Genomic DNA, 22,871 nt, shown 5'->3' on the forward strand with positions numbered 1-22,871 from the left:
CATGCCCAGAACATCAAGAGCATCTGACTGCTCAATATCTATGCCTGCGTCTACTGTGCATTAAAGTCTACTCTGTTCATTCTACCCCACAAAAAATGGCATTAGGTCTCCCGTAGAGCGATTTCTGCGGAAGCCATACTGTCTGTCTCTAAGAAGACCATTGGACTCTAAGTATCTGACAAGATGATGGTTAACCATACTCTCCATAACCTTGGAGAGCGCGGAGCATATCGCAATTATAACCCTTAATGCATAGGGTTGTTCGCCCCACCTTTCTTGGGGATGGGCTGAACGTTCGCAACCTTCCAACGCGCCGGGAAAACTCCTGGTCTAAGGCAACTATATCCAAATATAATCCGATCTGAATCGCACTTCACAGAAATGGGTAGGGGTCTACCAGAACTCACTGTGCCAGTTTAGAAGAAAAGAATTTAGAAGAAAAATTATCAATTTGTTGCCTCAAGACCTTAAGTCTGGAGATAGATCTATATAGCGGCTACATAAAACCAAAATCCGATTTTGTAAGATCAGAGCATCAGGTTTATATACAAATAATACGAAACCATCAAAAATTGTTTGGAAAATATTTTTATGTCCATGATATCGGCAAAATTATAAATACCCAATAAATACCTTTTTAACCAATAAACGCCCAAGCGTTGGGTTTTTACCCGGTAGAAACCTGGTTATCCCCTTACTAATGCTGGCTACATTTGTAAGGTATCCTGCCATGTAAACATTTTTTCTCTACCAAGTGGAGTCGCAATGGGGCATGCCATTCGGAATCGGCATAAAAAAGGAAGGGGCCTCCTTTTTTCATTGAGCTTAAACTTTAATCGGACTGCACTCGTTGATATGAGAGAAGTGTCCCCTGTTCCTTAATGGAATGCTCACGGGAAATTTAGTAGATTTTATGAAACTAAACCGCTGATATGAAATAACCCATTAAAACTCGACGAACTTAAGGAACAACTACTTGCATATTGAATGGGACTTCTTATCATAGTTCGTTTGCTCAATTCTTCTCTAACATATTTTTCTCTTGTATGTGTGTATGTAATTACATATGTATATATATATACCCTGCAAACATTTTCTATCGTGCGAGTCACTAAATCTGCACTCAAGGAAGTTGAAAACAATCTCAGGCGATATAATTTTTTACTCTAATTAGTGTCTCGGTACGGGAGAAAACGTGCCACTTGGCGATATATACCCATGAGTGACTAAATAGGGAATAAAAAAAGTTTAAAATCAAAATTATCAACGTCATTAATAAAAAAAAAAAAATTTTCCCCTAATTTTTTTTTACCTTCTAGAGTGAGGCTTATTTTTATTCCTCTTTCTAATTTATTTCTTTTCCAAATCAAGATTAATAATCGAAGATTTTATTTGCATTGATTTTCCCTGACTGGAATTTGAACTGCCAACCTTAAGATTGTGAGGCGTATGCTATCCCTCTGTGCTACCGTGTCATTACAGAAGGCTAAGGAAACATACATTCTCTTGTGTGGGGTTTTTTTGAGTTAGCGTCCAAAACGACAACAAAAAATCTATTTTTATATTTGTAACAATAACAATTGAATATGAGAAACTAATTAGCGAATAATAGAATGTCGATAGTAATGTATTTTGTTGTTTTAAATCATGAAATCTCTACAAACTATCATACAAAAGAGCCTAAAAGGTGACAATTCTGGGAGGGAGTGAGAAAGTCACTTCCAAATGTTTGGAGGGTATTAACGTATAAAATTGCTGTATTGGTGTTTACCTTTAAACGATCGTTCATTGTCAAGTTCGTTATCCTATTGCCGAGACGTTACTTCATAAAATTATGGAAAAAAAATACTTCACATTGCTACGATATTTAATACAATATTTGCGAAAACAATTTTATTAATCCAGTTTCCATCCATAAAAAGTGCACCCATTCCGGTAAACTGGTTTCCACGTCATGTCAATGCACGCCCAAAGCCTTAAATGCCTGCTTTTTATAAAATATGTTGCCTTTAACAAATGCCGGCAAACGTTGAAAATTTCGACTCATGGCGGTGGAGAAAACATTCATACATACTATGAATGAAGGAGGGGGGGTGTCACTTATCACCTTACATCGAATGTATGATCGTTAATGTACAACATACATACACATGAACATTTTCATCAATGTTCGTTGAAAAGTTGTAATACTGTTGCAGCCAAACACTTCCACTATTGGTGAGTGACATCCTAAACATTGGCTCGATATCTTAGACCAAACTACTCTTTAATGCTATAATGTATTGCACCAAGGTTTTTCGAGGTCATTAACCCATATCGATCAATGTTTTATTTTGTAGGCTTTTGCAGATGTAGTATACAATCCACAACAATAACAACAAAACTTTTATTTCAGTTCTTCTTTCCTCCATTTTGCCAAAACTAGAACAAAGTTTACTTAGGAATGAAAATAAACAAAAATGTTCCCCACTCCGAACACAAGGGGATCACAGGTAATTTAATTGAACAGTTTGAACAATCGTCGATCTATTCATTTAAATTTGGTGTTTTTTTCTTCCTCGCTATGCCGGTATTTTAAAGTTTCTCTTCTTTTTTACTTGATTTTTTTCGCAGTATTGTAATCATTACAATATTTAACCCATTTCTAAAGCTTCTCACTAAAAGGGCGGGGTGGGGAATGCACTACTACCTTAGAACTGTCTCTCTCTCTCTCTCTCCCAGGTATGCTCTCCATTCAATTCAATTGCAAGTAGATGCGAGTACATGTGTCAAATGTTCTCATTGTGCCTCAAGTGAATGGGGTTCTTAGTGGATTAAAAGTCAACACTGCACAATGGAAGAGCAAAACGAGTTTTGTGACGTCATAACAAACGAGTGAAATTTCTTAAGATGTACGTGTATTTTTTGTTATTGTCACTTAGACGACCGTGCTCAGGTTTTTAATTGAACGATCACTTTTATTCATGTTTTCTTTAAATGAATTAAGGTAGATTAAAGTTCACATGTGGAAATGTATGTGCACATGTGCTGTATCGCTTGTAATACACAATATTCGATATCTTCCGGTGAATTCAAACAACACTTTGTTGATTAATAAATATATTTTGTGCCATGTTTTTCTTATCTATTTTTTTTATTTCATTTTATATTTATGTGTGCTAATTACCTTATTTTATATTTTTGTATATTTTATCTAAAGGAATGTCGTCGGACTATCACGCTATCCGTTTAAATAAAAATCGAAAAAAAATCCAAACAACACTGACCACGAATCAACCGTAAGTGCTGACGCTCTAACTTTGACTGAACGCTGTGCCAGAGGAGCTATGGAAAAAATACCTCCCAACAAGACCATGATCGCACTGCAACCTACCATTCTGTGTTTACGGTGGCAGAGAGAAAGCAGCAACAAAGCGATAAAAAGCAAAGAAAACAATCCAACAACTACAAGTTTACAATAAAACCAGAGACTCATGTCCACGTAATCATTGGCATGTGGCCCCAAAAAAGTGCTTTTTTAGCTCCAACAATGGGTACCAAAGAGAGGCAATCTTGATAACGAAAACAATGTCGTTTCTCTTTACCATGCCACATATTTCTCTTTGAAACAAAGAGAACACTGCGTATAATTTGAATAAAGTCAACATCAAATGTAAGTAAATTATATTCTTAAATTAAAAACAAATTTTAAAATTTTTATTTTGCCAGTCCTAACTGGTTTAAAAGTGTAAAGCAGAGATTATGCAACGTGTAAACGATAGACAACAGACACTTTTACAATAACAACTAGACCCGAATTCACTGATGTGAGCAATACGGAAATCAAATTTTATCTATATATAAAAAAAAAAAACAAATAAAGCGTGTAAGTTCGGCCGGGCCGAATATCTGCTAAAAATGTATACAAAATAAATTTAGTTGAAGGGTGGCACAGTTGTTGGAAGTCATTACAGAACACTACATGCAAAATTACAGCCAAATCGGGCAAAAATTGCGGCTTGTAAGGGCTCAAGAAGTCAAATCGGGAGTTCGGTTTATATGGAAGCTATATCAGGTTATAGACCGATTCGGACCGTACTTTGCACAGTTGTTGGAAGTCATGACAGAACACTACATGCAAAATTTCAGCCAAAACAGACTAAAACTACGGCTTAAAAGGTCTCAAGAAGTCTAATCGGGAAATCGGTTTATATGGGAGCTATATCAGGTCACAGACCGATTCGCACCGTACTTGGCACAGTTGTTCCAAAATCCGAACCCAAAATTTCAACTCAAACGAACTAAAATTGCGGCTTCCAGGGGCTCAAGAAGACAAATCGGGAGATCGGTTTATATGGGAGCTATATCAGGTTATAGACCGATTCGCACCATTCTTGGCACAGTTGTTCAAAATTATACAGATCACCAAATTTCAGCCAAATCGGACTAAAATTACGGCTTGTAAGGGCTCAAGAAGTCAAATTGGGAAATAGGTTTATTTGGAAGCTATATCAGGTTGTGGACCGATTCGAACCGTACTTGGCACAGTTATTAGAAGTCATAACAGAACACTACATGCAAAATTTCAGCTCAATCGAACAAAAATTGGGTCTTCCAGGGGCTCAAGAAGTCAAATCGGAATGTTGGTTTATATGGGAGCTATATCTAAATCTGAACCGATACGGCCCATTTGTAATCCCCAACGACTTACATCAATATTAAGTATCTGTGCAATATTTCAAGTAGCTAGCTTTACGCGTCCGACCGCTATCGTTATTTTGGCAGACGGACGGGCGGTCGGACATGACTAAATCGAATCAGAATGTTGAGACGATCCAGAATATATCTACATTATGGGGTCCCAGATCAATTTTTGGAGGCGTTAGAAACAGAATGACTAGATTAGTATACCCACATCCTATGGTGGGTGGTAAAAGAAGTAGGGAAAGACAAAATTCGAGCGAAACTGACTATATAATATACTACACCACCGAGAATACGGATCAAATACGAAAGCATGGCATATATATGGTAGCTTTACTAAATCTAGTAAAATTATAATTTTTGGTATATTTATATATAGAATAGATCCTCTTGCAAAATATTGTTATGATTGGACATTAGTTGTTGCTACTGTAGTCATAAAGCCCGTATCGAATGAAAGATATATATGGGAGCTAAATTTAGGTTAGGTTTAAGTGGCAATTTTCAATCAGAATCACTTAGACGTTGTTGTCCATTGTGAAACCATAGGGACAGTAGAATGAAGATGCCTTCTAGTTCATATCGTTGAACCATCCAGATCACTTCAATAAGACCAAAAACTTGTGAATGTTCACATCCGCTAATTCGGACAAGTCCTCAAAGAAATGTGGCAGGAAGGAGTCCGACAGTACGGGACACACACACAGTAAATGTTAAATTAAAGTTATATTTACAACAGATATTCTATAGCCTCATCTTCTTCGATATGTCTGTCATTCGTTATTCTTCGGGCTTCTTCCTGAAGACTTAGCTTACATGTTGCATACTCACAGACTCCAGTTCGTCTGGACTGTGTAATATAGTTCCTAGCCTCGCAAGATCGTCTTACTTTAGTTCTCTGGGATAGCTCGGTGTTCAGCCACATCGTAGAATGATCTGCTACAGTTGAGGGACTGAATTCAGAAATGTAATGCCTACCTAACTATTTAAGAAGACATTTATTTCGTTGTCGTTACATCATTATATATTAGCTACTGTTTTCTTGAATTGAAAGAATCTCCCTTCTCTGCAGAGTGTTAGTTATTGGTTTGAAAAATGGATGAAATATCACAGTGTCTGCCATTTTACGGGATGTAATGGTTTCCCGAGATCAAAAATGGGAAAACAATTCATAATAGCGTCGCCGAGAAAAGTATGGAAGTGGACTTTTCAATGTTTAACAACCAATTTGCACAAGTTATTCATCATGGCATTGACATTGGAGCATTGTTGGGTTCGTAGTCTAGTAAACCCGTTTAGTCGTTTTGTGTTCACTGTAAGTATTAGCTGCAAGTAAAATGTAACATTATAGTCTCGCAAGATCGTCTTTCTTTAATCTGGGATAGCTCTGTGTTCAGCTATATCGTAGAGAGATCTGTCACAGTGGTGGGTGATTTTTAACTTTCAGTAGTAAAGGTAGTATGTGTACTCTTTCCTTTGGGAAAGGGTAGTATTAGTACTCTTTCCTTTGGGATAGGGAAGTATTTGCATTCTTTTCTTTGAGAACGGATAGTATTAGTACACTTTGCTTTGAGAAAGGGTAGAATAAGTACTCATTCTTTTGGGAAAGGGTAGTATTAACATTCTTTCCTTTGGGAAAGAGTAGTATTAGCACTCTCTCCTTTGGGAGAGGGTAGTATTAGAAATCTTTCCTTTGAGAAAGTACTCCTTCCTTTGGGAAAGGGTAGTATTGGTACTCTTTCCTTTGAGAAAGGAAAGTATTAGTACTCTATCCTTTGGGAAAGGTTAGTATTAGTAATCTTTCCTTTGAGAAAGTGTAGTATTAGTTATCCTTTCCTTGGGGAAGGGTAGTATTAAAACTCTTTCCTTTGGGAAAGGGTAGTATTAGCAATCTTTCCTTTGGAAACGGCTAGTATTAGCGCATACTCACAGACTCCAGTTCGTCTGGAATGTGTAAGATAGTTCCTAGCCTCGCAAGATCGTCTTACTTTAGTTCTCTGGGATAGCTCGGTGTTCAGCCATATCGTAGAATGATCTGCTACAGTTGAGGGACTGAATTCAGAAATGTAATGCCTACCTAACTATTTAAGAAGACATTTATTTCGTTGTCGTTATATCATTATAAAGGGTGATTTTTTTGAGGTTAGGATTTTCATGCATTAGTATTTGACAGATCACGTGGGATTTCAGACATGGTGTCAAAGAGAAAGATGCTCAGTATGCTTTGACATTTCATCATGAATAGACTCACTAACGAGCAACGCTTGCAAATCATTGAATTTTATTACCAAAATCAGTATTCATGATGAAATGTCAAAGCATACTGAGCATCTTTCTCTTTGACACCATGTCTGAAATCCCACGTGATCTGTCAAATACTAATGCATGAAAATCCTAACCTCAAAAAAATCAACCCTTTATATTAGCTACTGTTTTCTTGAATTGAAAGAATCTCCCTTCTCTTCAGAGTGTTAGTTATTGGTTTGAAAAATGGATGAAATATCACAGTGTCTGCCATTTTACGGGATGTAATGGTTTCCCGAGATCAAAAATGGGAAAACAATTCATAATAGCGTCGCCGAGAAAAGTATGGAAGTGGACTTTTCAATGTTTAACAACCAATTTGCACACGTTATTTATCATGGCATTGACATTGGAGCAATAGAAGAATGAAATGGAAAAACAGTTACAAAGTTCATACAAGAAATGTTCGCTTTTACGAACTTACTTAGCGTTGATGAAGAACATCACACAAAAGATAACAGATTTGTTAATGCACACGATTTTCTTAATAGAATAACTTGCATGGGATATAAAAATATGCCGATTATTTGATTAGAATAGGTAGATTTATCTCGTCTCCCGAGGGCGATAATGAATCCTTATTCGGTGATACACATGCAAAAGCGCCTTTATTATGTAATACATTTTAATTGTATTAAGAAACAAATAATATGGAATTACCTGAGCCTTATTACACATGGAAAGCCTATAAATATATATTGGCATTAGCAATGTTGTTGGGTTCGTAGTCTAGTAAACCCGTTTAGTCGTTTTGTGTTCACTGTAAGTATTAGCTGCAAGTAAAATGTAATATTATAGTCTCGCAAGATCGTCTTTCTTTAATCTGGGATAGCTCTGTGTTCTGCTATATCGTAGAGAGATCTGTCACAGTGGTGGGTGATTTTTAATTTCAGTAGTAAAGGTAGTATGTGTACTCTTTCCTTTGGGAAAGGGTAGTATTAGTACTCTTTCCTTTGGGATAGGGAAGTATTTGCATTCTTTTCTTTGAGAACGGATAGTATTAGTACACTTTGCTTTGAGAAAGGGTAGAATAAGTACTCATTCTTTTGGGAAAGGGTAGTATTAACATTCTTCCCTTTGGGAAAGAGTAGTATTAGCACTCTCTCCTTTGGGAGAGGGTAGTATTAGTAATCTTTCCTTTGGAAACGGCTAGTATTAGCGCTCATTCCTTTGGGAAATAGTAGTATTAGAACTCTTTCATTTGAGAAAGGATAGTAATAGTACTCTTTCCTTTGAGAAAGGGTGGTATAATTACTCTTTTTCTTTGAGAAAGGGTTGTATTAGAACTCTCTCCTTTGGGAAAGGGTAGTATTAGTAATCTTTCCTTTGAGAAAGTGTAGTATAGCACTCTTTCCTTTGGGAAATAGTAGTACTAGTACTCTTTCCTTTGAGAAAAGGTAGTAGTATTAGTAGGTCATATCGTTCAAAAAATTATATATCTATATCTAAATCTGAACTATTTTTTTTAAAACCCAAAAAAATAACTTGCATCCTTGGGTCGAGAAGTGATATTTACCAAATGTTATGATCACTGGTCAACAAATGTGATCCGTACCTAAATAACAAGAATGCATGGGCAAAGGGACATAGCTTAATCGAATCAGGAAGTAATTTTAAACCGTTCGGTAAACTTAATATGGATTTAAGTCTTCTCCTTCTTTATCGTTGCAAACAAATGCACTAAGTTAAAATATACTGTACTTCAGCAGTGGTGTAGGGTATGAAAATCCACGTTTTTGTGTATAAATAGACAAATGCAATCCATGGTGGACGGTATATTCGGCCCAGACAAACTTAAAACAACAAAAAATTTTGCCTGTTATATGTTTACACTACTACATATGTTTTTAAACCCACCATCATAGGATGGGGTATACTAATCTAGTCATTGCGTTTGTAACAACTCGTAGTATTCGTCTAAGACCCCATACGACGTTCTGAGTCGATTTAGCCATGTCCACTATTCGTCTGTCTGTCTGTCAAAATCACGATAGCGGTTAAACGCGTAAAGCTAGCCGCTTGAAACTTTGCACAGATACTTAATATTAATGTAGGTCGTTGGGGATTACAAATGAGCCATACCAGTTCAGATTTAGATATAGCTTCCATATAAACCGATCTCCAGATTTGACTTCTTGAGTCCTTACAAGCCGCAATTTTTGTCCGATTTGTCTGAAATTTTGCATGCGGTGTTCTGTTCCGACTTCCAACAACTGTGCCAAATACGGCTCAAATCAGTATATAACCTGATAAAGCTCTCATGTTAACCGGTCTTTCGATCATCCTTGTTCGGTTCTTAGAAGCTTTAATTTTTGCTGGTTTTACAGAAGTTTGGTATGTAGAATAAATGTATGCCCTTTAACTTAATTTATTTTGTATAAATTTTAAGCAGAATCCATGGCGTTGGGTTCCCAAGATTCGGTCCGACCGAACTTAGCATGCTTTTACTTGTTTTTATTAATTTAATTAATATTTTTTGAATTAGTTTTGTTTTAAATCTTATATCAACATTTTTTTAATTTTTTATTATATTGAAACACTTGTTTTATATTCATTAAATCGAATGTAACACTCACTGCTTTTAATAATATTATTTAAATGTCAAATGGTTTTGTTTTTTAATTAAGAATCTTAATTTTTGTTGAGAGAGATATGTATGATTTATCACAAACTTTTTGTTTCGTTTTCAAGTTCACAACCTTTCACTAACGGTCTTTGGCAATAAACTGGAATGCTACGGTGTAACACTTTGTTGGGTCCTTTGTAAAGTTTATCATCATCAGTTTATCTTACAACGCTAAAAGGAAAGCTTTATTTTTGGGTCAACATCATTACAAGCATCTAAACATTGCTTAGCAACATTGTTGCAAAGGAAGTATGACTCCGCCCAGGTTGATATTCTGCTGTTGACATGCGTAGTAGTTAAAAACAATTTTAACCAATAATAAATGAGATTATGTCAATTTTATGCAAATTTTTAAATTTCATTGACCAGGAATGGTGGAGATGCTTAAATATGTGGTAAATAAACATTTTCATATAAACTATACACCAAAATCCTTTGCAATAAATTGTTCATGTTGAGAATTTTTTGAAGGTCATAATTGTAATACTTTATATATGCAAGTTAAGTAAACATTTAAAATTCTAGTGCCTCAAGAAGTCAAAATTAAGCACCTATCTGGATCCTAATGAATGCCAAATGCGAATTTGCCCATGAGTATGTATTTCTTTAAGCAACCGTAGGAACACTTCCCTCACATCAATGAACTGTTTTTTATTGCCGAGCGGGGTGCCGCAGGGCAACAACACTTTGTGGAGAAGTAATCACAGCTAAGAATTTGTGTGATATTTTTGCCAGGATTCGCAGACATGTCAGTCTCTGCCCTACGGTGTCCTCCCTAATCAATTAAAGCAATCAAATGTGTGTACCTTCTGCCTTTTGAATGAAATCGTCCAAAAACTTGGCCAGTTCGATCTATAGTGGAGGGCATATGAAATTCGGCTCGGCCGAACATAACCGTTTTCATACTGGTTTAATATCCATTTAATAAATATAAAAGGCCTTTCAAATGGTTGTATATCTATTTGTACATTCTTGTTTATTTATCCCCTTGTTTGTAAATCATTTTTATCTTTATTTACTACATTTGATGCGACATCTGTTTTCATTCAACCATCACTCAAATCAATCGAAATTATTAACTTTTCTAATGAAATTGACTGGACAAGCACTCTTAAGTGATTATTAGTCGTTAAAGACTAAAGGTGAATTTTGTTGTTGTTGTATTGGTAATGATCCTCGTCAAGCTCGATAGGTAAGCAAGCTAGGCCGATCGACACACTATGGTTATCGAACGAAAGGTTGCTGGAAGTAGCCTCAAGTATCTGGGAGAACATGGTCCTAACAGAACATGTTGGCTAACCGTGACCAGTATGGTAGTCAAGTAAAAGGTGTATGAGAGTTAAGTACGAATCTGATATCCCAAATTGGGACAAGTGTCTGGTTCGGTCTATTTTCAACAAGTCATTTAAGCGCGCCGGACCAACTAGGTTTTTCCTCCACCATAGGAGGGGGTCTACTAATATCGGTACTCCGTTTGTAAGACATCGAAATATTGATCTGAGACCCAACAAAGTGCATATATTCTTGATAGACTTGACATTCTAAGTCGTTTAAGCGTCGGTCAGTCTGTCTGTCGAAGCACGCTAACTTTTGAAGGAATAAAGCTAACTGCATTTTAGGTCGGTTGGGATTGTAAATGGGCCATGTTGGTCCATGTTTTGATATAGCTGCCATATAAACCAATCATGGATTTTGACTTCTTGAGCCACTAGAAGACGTTATTCTTATCCGATTTAGCTGAAACTCTCCGCTCAATACCACTTTCAGCTAAATCGGATAAGAATAACGTCCTCTAGAGGCTCAAGAAGTCAAAATCCATGATTGGTTTATATGGCAGCTATATCAAAACATGGACCAACATGGCCCATTTACAATCCCGACCTTTCACTGAAACTCTCCGCTCAATACCACTTATTGTCCGCATTTAGTATCTGATTTGCCTGAAATTTTGCACAATGACTTCTCCTCTGTCTAACAACATAGTTGCCAAGTATGGCCTGAATCGGTCTATAACCTGATATAAGTCCCATATAAACCGATCTCCCGTTTGCACTTCTTGAGCCCCTATAGGGCGCAATTCTTATCCGATTTTGCTAAAATGACTTCTAACTTTGGTCTCCAACATCGAAACCAAGCAAAGCCTGAATCGGTTTGTAACCTGATGTAGTTCCAATTGCATAGCCATTCGTATCCATTATCCATTGTTTGCCTATAAAGAGATACAGCGCAAAGAACTCGACAAATGCGATCCATGGTGGAGGGTATATAAGATTCGGCCCGGCCGAACTTAGCACGTTCTTACTTGTTTATTATTAAAATCAAAGCAGTAATACGCTAAGTGTTATGTGTTATGCTTTTTCCAACAATTTAATATAATACACTTTTGATAGACCACATTTCCACCCGGTAGATCATTAAGTCATTCAAGATTTCCAACTATGTATGCATGGTGCTTGCAATTGTGGACCACAACTGCATAATTGTTTGGGAATGGGGCAAAGGTCCACACGCTTACTGTGTTATTGAAAGGGGATTCCTTGTTGTTCTTACTTACACCCCAAGGTGGGAGGGGGTTAAAGGCGCTGTTAGTTGTAAGTAAGTTGGTACGGAGAAGTAAATCTTGTTTTCCTACCCGTTTGAGACATCTATTGTTTTATTACAACGATTAGTTTAAGTATTTCTGTTGTATTACCATATGTATGTACATGGGCTTATGAATGTACATTAGGTCATATCAAACTATTTCAATGATAGTAAAATTTACTATTCCATTCAACTAGGGTGCTGAACTGACGCAACTAAAACATTTGCGAACTTTCTAAAAAATAATAAAAATTAAATTATAGAAAATTTAGAATTACTAAATTGCTAAGACCTAATAAAACCAAGATTAATAAAGTCAGTTGGAAGTCATGAGAGAAATCATTGTTCAAGATGTTAGTCTAATGGAATGAAAATTGTGACCTCTATAGGGTCATTATAACTTAAAGGATACATTCAGTGTCGGATTGCTTCATCTTCTTTAGTTTCGCAAAAACTATAACTTTTGCGATAGTATTCACCGCAAAAATATCAATCGATATTCAGCCAAAAAATTAAATATCGATAGTGCCATCGATATTTTGTCATCTTACATCAAGGTCCATAATATACTATACAAAATTTCACCCAAATAAAATATGATTTTATTGCCTAAATTGGATGACCATTTTTTTTTTCGCCTCAAAGACTTAAGGTCCTCTCATATGTGCTGTTATGTATTAACATCTCAAAGAGACAGGATTTGACCCAATTACAATCCCTGCTAACTTATATAAATAAGAAGTACATATGAAGTCTTTAGAAAAAGTGTATCGCATTTTGATTTTCATTTTCGCGGTTTATCTGCATTCGATTGTTTTTATAGCCTACACCACCTTTGTGGTATGTGGTATAATATTGTAACTTTGTCCATTTATTTTGCAACGTTAGGAAGAAAATAAGTTAGACCCATTGATAAGTAAACTGATCAGTTTTGAATCACTTCCTGGTTATATGTAGCTATGTCCGTTTGTCTGTCTGTCTTTGTATTCCTGTAATCAAGGTACAGGTCGCATTTGTTGTCGGATTGTCTCAAAAATTTTAATCAAGTCACTTTTTTTTGGTCTAAGGACGAACGCTATTAATTTTGAAAAAATCGGTCCAGATTTAGATATAGCTCCCATATATATCTTTCATCCGATATGCCCATTTAAAGCTGTAGAAATCACAATTTTGATCCGATCTTTATTGAAATGCTATTTTTGACGTTGCAATACGTGTGCGAAATTTCATCAAATAGTAGCCAAAATGTAGCATGAAATGTTTAGTTTGGTGTCTCTATTGTGTGTGCAAAATTTCATCAAAATCGGATCAGATTAAGATGTAGTTCTCATATTTGTATATTTCATCCGATTTGGCCTATTAAGGCTGTAGAAGCCAACATTTTGGTACGATCTTTACAAAATTTCGCATGAGCTGGTCTATTTGACGTCGTGTGCAAAATTTCATCAACATCGGATCAGATTTAGTTATAGCCCCCATAATATTTTTCATACGACATGGCCTTTTATGGCTGTGACAGATTTATATGTAGCTCCCATATATTTTTTTAACCCATATTTGCCTTTAAAACTGCGATAGTCGGAATTTGGGTCCTAGTGTAAAAAAAATCTTGCTATTCTATTCGACATTTCAGCAAGTATACAAAATTAGAAAGTACACAGAAAAAAATATGACTAATATTAATTGAATCAATCATTTTTTAATTGAACACCGATTTTTTGTTCAATTACGATAGTGATTTAAATTTCAGCAATGTTCTATTAAAAAATTAATTGATTCAATCATTTTTTTTAATTGAATCTGAACTTGGAATTTTTGAAATTATCCATTAAAAAATTAATTGATTCAATCATTTTTTTAATTGAACCTAAAAAATTTTATATATAAAATGTGATTGAAAATGTAATCTTTTCCAATTAAACAATAACGGCCAAGACCGCAAACTTTTTTCTATTAATATACCCATAGGTCTGTCCATAAACTGATATTGGTCCTGGTCTCTCAATCATCCTTGTTCGCTTCATAAAAGCTTTAATTTTTGCTGGTTTTGAAAGAAGTTTGGTATGTTAAATAAAATTATGCCCTACAACTTTATTTATTTTGTATAAATTTGTAGAAGAAACCATGGTGGTGGGTTCCCAAGATTCGGCCAGGCTGAACTTAGCACGCTTTTACTTGTGTTTATTTATTTTCATAAAGTTACTGCCTCGCTACTGTTCCTTTTATAATTCGAAAAGCAATATTTTCCTTTTCATTTTTGGAAAAACCCCCGGAGGTGTTTTGTTTCTAAGGAGTGATCATGGATACAAACACAAACCATATTGCATCGAAATCGAGGGAGCGTCCTATAAAGCGCGCTTTTCGCAAAAGTTTTAATCTAAGTTTAAAGATGGGCTATATTGGACTATATCTTGACACAACCCCCATTATAATCCGATCTGCCGATTTATGGTCTTAGATCTTTGAAAGCCACATTTATTATCCGGTTTTGCAGAAACTTGAAACAGTGAGTTGTGTTAGATCAGTTGATCTATATCCAGATTTGGATATAGCTGCCATATAGACGGAACTCTCAATTTAAGATCTTCGGTCCATAAAAGGCGCACTTTTTGTCCGATTTCGCTGAAATTTGACACAGTGACTTATGTTAGGCTTTTCGACATCCGTATCCTATACGGTTCATATCAGTCTATATTTGGATATAGCTGCCAAAAAGACCACTCCATGCCGAATTTGGTCCAAATCGGACCATATTTTGAAATAGCTGCAATAAATAATGCATTTTTCAACGGATTATGACAAGGTGGTAGGTTTCCAAAGTTTGGCCCAGTCAAACTTAATGCCCTTTTACTTGTTTTAATTCCGGTCAAATTAATTTTGTGGGCAAAGCAATTTATCCAACACGTTTTGTAAAACTGCTGAACTAACACATTTCAGCCATTGTAATTGACTGAAGTGCTTCTATGTTACACCACTTTTTAAATTCATTTACACTGCTTGACGTGACTAGTCTTTGCACAATATTTTTGCGATAATGCCATTAAAATGCCATGTTGCACAACGGTCTATCGAGTGATATATAGAGGTGTAATTCGGTGTAAAAAAATGTCCAATAATATTTTCAGACTTTAAATTATTTACGTCTGGATGGGCGGGCAGTTGTCTACTAGCAGAAGAATTTTGCTATCATTTTTAGACCAATTTTCTTCCAATGATTGTTAAACTGGTGTGAAGATATTTGTTTAGTTGCCCAAGCTTTTATATTGGTTTTATAAATAACGGAAAGTTTGTGAACTCCAGGCTTTTTCCAATAACTAACATCTTGCACTTGTACGCATAATGCAGTTGGTCCCTCCTTAAACCTTATGCCCATGTACGACAGCTTCATCATGCCATACCAAACAGCTTTCAGGCAAACACATCCAGTTTCGTTAAACTATATTCACCTGGTTTGAATCCTGGTGAGAACAACAACAAATACTTTCAGCGGTGGTTATGTGGTTGTTGTTGTAGCCAAATATTCATGTGGAGGTGGCGATCCTCGTCAAGCTCCTATTGGAGAGAAAGCTCGTTCCGCGGGAACTGGGTGGCAATTGGTTATTTAAATGCGCCAATAACTCGCCTTGTCATATCGAGCATCATAGGCACTCAGTATTTGTGCAAGAGCCGAAGCCGCCCTACCTCTCACTGAGACTCTCCGCTCGATATCGCTGATTGTCCGCGACTGCCGTTGCAACTACTCCGTATTCCACTATCCGTAACCTGTGAATGCGTCCGGTAGCTCGCAGCTAAGCTTCTCGTGATAGCAATGGATACCACACAGATCGGACCTCAATGTTCCGGCCTGTGTGATGCTGACAGCTATCCCATGCCGGGCGGGGCGGTGATTATCCCCTGCAAATGCTGGCGACATTTGTGAGGTACTATGCCATGTAAAACTTATCGTCAATAAGAAGGAGGTACCTTATGATTGAGCCTAAACTTGAATCAGAAAGCACTCATATGTGAGAGAAGTTTGCACCCTGCTGCTAAATGGAATGTTCGTGGAAAAATTTGCAAGTTTGCAATAATACGCTTATACTCCCCGATAATAGAGGTAATCATGGATAATCGAGTTAATCTCAAAAAGAAAAAAATATTTATTCTATCCCGGATAAGAGAGGTTCCCGAATAATCGAGGTCCGACTGTAGTAGGAAGACTCGGTGGTGTTGGATATTATATAGTCGGCTGCGCCCGAATAAATAATCTCTTTCTTAATAAAGCTGGCAAGCTATCGATATTCGTTTTTTCCGAACTTTTGATATTTTTTTCTAAACTATCAATACTATCGATAAATTTCTTAAACATACTATAAAATGTGTGTGAAAACACTTAAAGCACATAAATTCGACCGGGCCGTGCTTTAAGTACCCACTACAGACCAGTCAAGGTTATTTTAAAAGCGCATTACGACTGTTTCCTTTGAAAACTCATAATCCTTTATGGGGGTTCCCTTTCCACCTAATACTAAGATCATGATCCAGAAACATTCCCCAGTATTATTAGCTCAGTTAACATGATGATTATTAGTAAGAAAGTAAATCGGTCAATGATTCACGCACAAAATTTCATCTATTGGCTAATAATAGAGATTTATTGGCGGTTAAGAACCCATACCACACATTACAAAAGTCGAGTGTTTTTTTATACTCTACACCACTGTGGTACAGGGTATTATTAGTTTGTGCATTTGTTCGCTAGGGTCCGACGTTGTCGGCGAAGAGGATACCGCAGAACCAATCAATGATGATGGTATAGAATGTTTATCTCCTAGTCAGAATAAGGTCCAAGTAGCAGTGGCCAGACAGAAGAAAAAACAAGCCAGCAGGAGCCGACGGGTTACCCGCTGAACTATTTAAGACCGGAGGCGACACGGCGATAAGGCGTATGCATCAGCTTATCTGCACAATCTGGCTAGAAGAACGCATACCCGATGATTGGAACCTCAGCGTACTATGACCCGTATACAACAAAAGGAGAAAAAACAGAATTTTGTTTGAGAAAAATTTTATTTAAATTGTGTCTATATCAAAAATTAAATTTCGTCTTTAAAGAAAATTTTGTGAAATTTGGTCTTTAGAAAATGTAATGGAAAGTTTTCTGAAATTTTTTCTTAGTAAAATTTTTACTTATATTTTGTCTTTAAAAAAATGGCACTGCAATTTTTTTTTAAGAAAAAATTTCAACGCACTTACCAAAAATTTAATGAAGTTTTGTAGGGAAAATTGAAATTTTGTTGTAGGAAAAAATTTCGCTGAAAGTTTGTCTTAAGAAAAAAATTCACTGACATTTTGTTTTCAGAAAAAAATTTCACAGATATTTTATCTTTAGAGAAAATATTACTATAAATTTTTTCTTTAAAGAAAAATCACTGAAATTTTGTGTTTAGAGATAATGTTACTACAATTTCACTGAAATTTTTTTGATAGAGAAAATTTCACCAAAATTTTTGTTAGAGAAAAATTTCACTGAAATTTTTTTCTTAGGGATAATTTCACTGAAATTTTTGTTAGAGAAAAATTTTGTTGAATTTTAAATTTTTAGTGAAATTTTGTCTATAGAGAAAATTTCAGGGAAATTTTGTCGTTAGAGCAAATTTCACTAAAATCTTTGTTTATGTGGTCCATTGGTGCGGTCCATAACTGTCCTTAATTTGGTTTCTATTTCAGTAGTTGAAACAATATGTTGTGTCTTCATTGTCGAGTAGGATCCTCCAAAACAACAACAAGGGAGATGTGTCGTGTGGTACTTGTATACAAGCGGGAGACATATCGCGCATCAATCGTAGTTCAGTATGTATTAATGCGGCTTCACTTACCACCGCTGAAATTTTTCTCTGATGGTCTCGCCAGGATTCGAACCCAGGCGTTCAGCGTCATTTTTTCGATAGACAAATATTCAATAAAAATGTTTATGAAGAAAAAACTGAGCGAAATTTTCTCTTAAATCGGTTAAGGATCCGAACCAGCAATGCAGAAGGGCCGAAAGGGTCTTTCAGATGGCACATAACTGGGCTAGACTTATGGGTCTCAATGTTAACCCAGAGAGACTGAAATTGGATGCACCACGTTTCCTTAAAGAAAAATTTCGATATCTGACAAGGTCAAATACTTAGGTGTGATCTAGGAGAGGAAACTATTGGAAGTGTCTCATTCAGGAGCATTCCGATGTTGGGCACTATGTACACGGGCCGTATGCTCAAAATGAATAGTCCAAGTACAGTCCACTGGCTCAACAGAAATTTGATTAGACCAATACTTACTTACGCCTCTGTAGTTTGGTGGACTGCGATGGAGAAAATGTGCAAGTGAATAATACAACTGGTTCAGGAAACATATTGTCTTGGCATGTACCACGCCCACAAGGGCATTAAAGACTATTATTGATATCGAACACATAGACATACAGATTAAGTGTGAAGCAGCCATAGCGGCTTTGAGACTTAAGGCGATGGGAGAATGAATAGGGTATAGGAGCAGGTCATACCATCGCTGTATATTCGAGGCGACGATAGGAAGCCTGGAAGGAATAGAAGAGGTTTCCGATCGGATGCCTGAGATGAAACTTGAGGTTGAGACAATGCTGTCGAAGGCACAGTCTTGGAGTAACGGAACTCGGGTATTGGAATCTAAAAGATATTGCAACACATCCTTGCAACACTATCCTTGGACTCTTCATTTTGAGCCTACGCCCCGTCTACATAGTGCCCAACAATGGTTCCTAGTAGTTGTAGTTGTAGAGTCTATGAATATGAGATATGAATATCAAAATTAATTTACGTACGTTTTACACCTACTGTGATACTCAGAAGAAGAAAAAGTCCCAGATCCATTGTTTAGTATTCCAATGAACTTAGAAAAATTTTCTGATTCGAATAAGCCATGTCCCTCTTTCTGTCCGATTGTCATCAAATTTGCCTCATGCTACTCAGGCGTTAAGCCGCCAAGGCGACATCTATATGCCGTGTAATAGCGCCTTAACGAAAAATCATTTTTGTTGGCGTTCAAAACCAACACATCTAAACGTCAAGTTTTTTTCTACATATCATTTGACATTTTTCAATTTCAGACCAACTCAATTTGAACCATGGAAAGATACATAATCGAACAGCGCTTTAAAGATCCACAAAATCACCATTGGCCCTGAAACACCCTTTGAATTATGTAAAAGTATCTGCATTAACCCAACGATACACTCTAATGTGCATACACTTGTACAAATCTGGATAATTCATCGTGCACCACAAGCGACTTGTACACAAATAGTTGAGCCATTCTGGGAAATACAGTCAAATACAGTCATTTGTTTATGTAGCGGACAACTGTCAGACTTTATCATCTACGGGCCACGTTCGGATGGTTGATCGGTTTCTTCTACAGCATCAAAATGCATATCTGTTCAAGTATTGGCAATTCAAACTTCCCCTACCGTCAACATCACTAACTTGCCATTTTATAGAATTTATAAATGACCATTGTAAGGCGCTGTGTTAAATTATCCATCAACCACAAAACAGAAATAGAAATTAAAACAAATAAAGAAGCTTGAATAAATAAACCGAAATATTACTCACCCTGGTAGTATGGGGTGGCGGCTTGATCTCCATCCATTTAGCGAATGTTGCTTATGCTCACAAACTTGAGCTCTTGTTGTTAGGGTAGGGAGTGCTCACACTTCGGTCGATCATTTGGCCATAATCTTTTGAGTTTCCTCATACATTGTCATTTGGTCAACGACAGCGATCGGTTTTGTTGTTGCCATCGTCATCGGGGGTTTGTTTTTGCGAAATTTAAGTGTCTGTTGCAGTTGCTTTTGTCGCCGATAGGGTAATTGGCGTCAGGTTGAATAGACTTTCATAAGCCAGCAAACTGTGCGCCGCATCGGGAATACAAAACGCAAGGGATTTCAATTGAACGCCTTCTAATTTGATGTTCATTTTTATTGAGTCGGTTGTCCGGTCGGTCGTTCATTTGTTTGTTTACGTTTGACATTGAGGGATGAGCACACCCTCAACGCGATAGTTACACTTCATTGGATTCATAAGAGAAAAAATTCTGAGCTCAGATTCGATTTTTCGGTGATTTTCAATTCATCTTCGAACGCAGTAAGCTTTAAAGGCCTACAATGGGCTTTTGTAGAGTGTGAGAGATGTAATTGTTTGGCAGACATACGGTCGCGACGCATTGTTTCATCCGAGTTTTTCTATTTTAGAACTGAATTGTGTGTGGTGGTATTTCAAAACCCCTGCTCGATGTATTTTCAGTTTCGAATCATTTGCGACGTGATTTTCGACGAGTTAACACAAAGCGCGACACTTTGACTAGTCCAAAAACTTGGACTTAGAATTTCCTTGCAAGCAAAGCAAAAAGAAAAAAATAAGAGTTGTGTAATAACCAAATGTCAAATTTCGTTACAAAGTGAATCTTCATAAAAAATTTAAAAGAAACACACACACACATACACTTCGAACCCCAAACAAAAGCCGTTAACAAATCATTCATAAGCTAAAACCATAAAACGTGAAAGTGTTTGTGCCATTAAAAATAAAATAGTGGAGAAAAACAAAATTAAAATAAATCATATATTTTTCAAATAATCGTAAAATCTATCAAAGTTTTACAAACAAGTCGCGTTTTATTACTTTTTAGAAAATTTGCCACTGTCACCAAAAACCAATCAGCCGTCAACATGCCCCAAATCGAGGATAGACAAGTTTTGGACTTGTCCATGGATTTGCCACAATTATCCACAAGCCCTGAAATGCCACAGAATTATACCATCAAAGAGCCAATATTCGATGGTGTGGTTAATCCTGGATACATGCCAGAAGGGTAAGTTGTTCGTATCGTATGTTTCTTTCATAATGCCATGCATGACATTGTTTTGCTTTGGTTTTGTGTAATTTCTTTTTCCTCTACATATACATATGTGTTTAAATGGTTGACAGATATGTTGATGAGAGAGCAACTCGATACATTTGAAAGAGATAACTGTGGAGTGACTTGATTTAGGCAACATGTATAAATGCATGTGTTTGGTATCTGGTAATGAAAGGGCAACAAACTTGATTTTGTTGATAAACGAAAGCTGTAACATCTTTCTTTTTAAATTAACGGTCAGAGAGAAACTTTGAATAGATAAGTTAAAAAAATTATTTATTTGAATGATTTGTCGTGTTACTTGTAGGCAATGTTTTGTGTATTGGGCATTTGATGGGGACTCGAAGTAAAAATTGGCGAATTTTTTTGGAGGAATTTTCGGTTTTTACCATTACAATTTATTTTAGTAATATTTGGTAAATACAGCGGTCAAAAAAAGTATTCATCATTAGCAAAATTGATAATAAATTCACTTATTTTGGGTAATTGAAGAAAATTTAAAGTAAACAAATAATGCAGTTTTATGCAATAGTTTATTTTTCGTAATATGTTTTAAAATAAATTCAAAAAATAAATTTAATTAGCGCAAAAAATGCAATTTTATATAATAACACCAAAAACAGAACAAAAAAAGTATTCATCATTGATGTGTTATCATCAAAGTCAAATTCAAATATTATTTGGGAATCCCCCTTTTCTGTTTTATTTAGTAAAGGAGGCTTTGCCCTTGACAGCAAATATTTAATTTCATTGAAAATATAGTTTTTGTCAAAATGGGTCGTAAGCAAAACGAGGTTTCTGATGAGGTAAAAGTTTTGATAATAAAACACCACAGGAATGGTTTAACTCAAAAAACTATCAGTGAAATATTAAATAGACCACGATCTACTATACAATCCATCATCAGAAAGTGGACAGAAACGAAAACTGTTGACAATAAACCAAGATCTGGTCGACCAAAAGCACTTTCAGTTGGAGATGTGCGTTGGCTAGTGCGGCAAGTTCAGAAAACTCCGAAGACAAATGCGACCATTCTTCGTAAAAACACTATGGAATATTTAGGGAAGGAAGTTACTACACAAACAATTCGAAATACACTCAAAAGGCATAGTTACAGAGGAAGAACTGCACGTAAGAAGCCCTTTATAAATAAAATAAACCGAGTGAAAAGGCTAAACTTCGCAAAAATGTATGTAAAACAGCCCGAATCATTTTGGAAAACAGTCATTTTTGCAGACGAGAGCAAGTTTAATCTTTTTGGGTGCGATGGAAAGGTCATAGTGTACAGAAAACCAAATACAGAGCTTGAAGAACGAAACACATTTGCTACTGTAAAACATGGTGGAGGTGGTTTAATGGTTTGGGGGTGTATGGCGGCTTCAGGAGCGGGAAATCTTGAAATTATTAATGGAGTAATGGATCATAAGTATTACATTGACATTTTAAAGAGGAATTTAAAAGATAGTGCTGTAAAATTTGGGCTTGGTAATAACTTTCAATGTTATCAAGATAATGACCCCAAACATTCTGCTTTAAATACCAAGATGTGGATGCTGTATAACTGCCCCAAAGTCATTAAAACTCCTCCTCAAAGTCCCGACTTGAACCCAATTGAACATCTTTGGGAACATCTCGAACGCAAATTGAGAACGCGCAATTTTTCGAGCAAGAGTCAAATGCAACAGGTGATAATGGAGGAATGGACTAATATAGACCAAAATATAACCGCTAAATTAGTCCAATCGATGTCAAACCG

General features: G+C 36.2%; 2 protein-coding genes and 1 long non-coding RNA gene across 4 annotated transcripts in view; 2 read left to right on the forward strand and 1 right to left on the reverse strand.

Moving 5' to 3' along the window:
* The window catches only part of LOC106096124 (uncharacterized), a 50,462-nt gene extending 47,171 nt beyond the window's left edge, over positions 1-3,291 (reverse strand). Inside the window, exon 1 of one of the 2 annotated variants that reach the window (XM_059369368.1) lies at positions 3,167-3,291. The gene's annotated coding sequence lies outside the window, so the exon portion shown is untranslated. The remainder of the gene's footprint in view (positions 1-3,166) is intronic. The other variant, XM_013263709.2, reaches the window with a different exon arrangement.
* Positions 3,292-3,329: 38 nt separating this feature from the next.
* Positions 3,330-9,961, forward strand: LOC106096125 (uncharacterized). Its single transcript, XR_001222856.2, has 2 exons — positions 3,330-3,652; positions 9,679-9,961. It is a non-coding gene; the product is annotated as an uncharacterized LOC106096125 (long non-coding RNA).
* Positions 9,962-20,884: 10,923 nt separating this feature from the next.
* LOC106096101 (protein NDRG3) overlaps positions 20,885-22,871 on the forward strand; it is a 96,271-nt gene continuing 94,284 nt past the window's right edge. Inside the window, exon 1 of the mRNA XM_013263669.2 lies at positions 20,885-21,067. Within this exon, the coding sequence (XP_013119123.1) occupies positions 20,925-21,067 (143 nt within the window). The 5' untranslated portion in view covers positions 20,885-20,924. The remainder of the gene's footprint in view (positions 21,068-22,871) is intronic.

The sequence above is a fragment of the Stomoxys calcitrans genome, chromosome 5, assembly GCF_963082655.1.
Source record: "Stomoxys calcitrans chromosome 5, idStoCalc2.1, whole genome shotgun sequence".
Taxonomy (NCBI): domain Eukaryota; kingdom Metazoa; phylum Arthropoda; class Insecta; order Diptera; family Muscidae; genus Stomoxys; species Stomoxys calcitrans.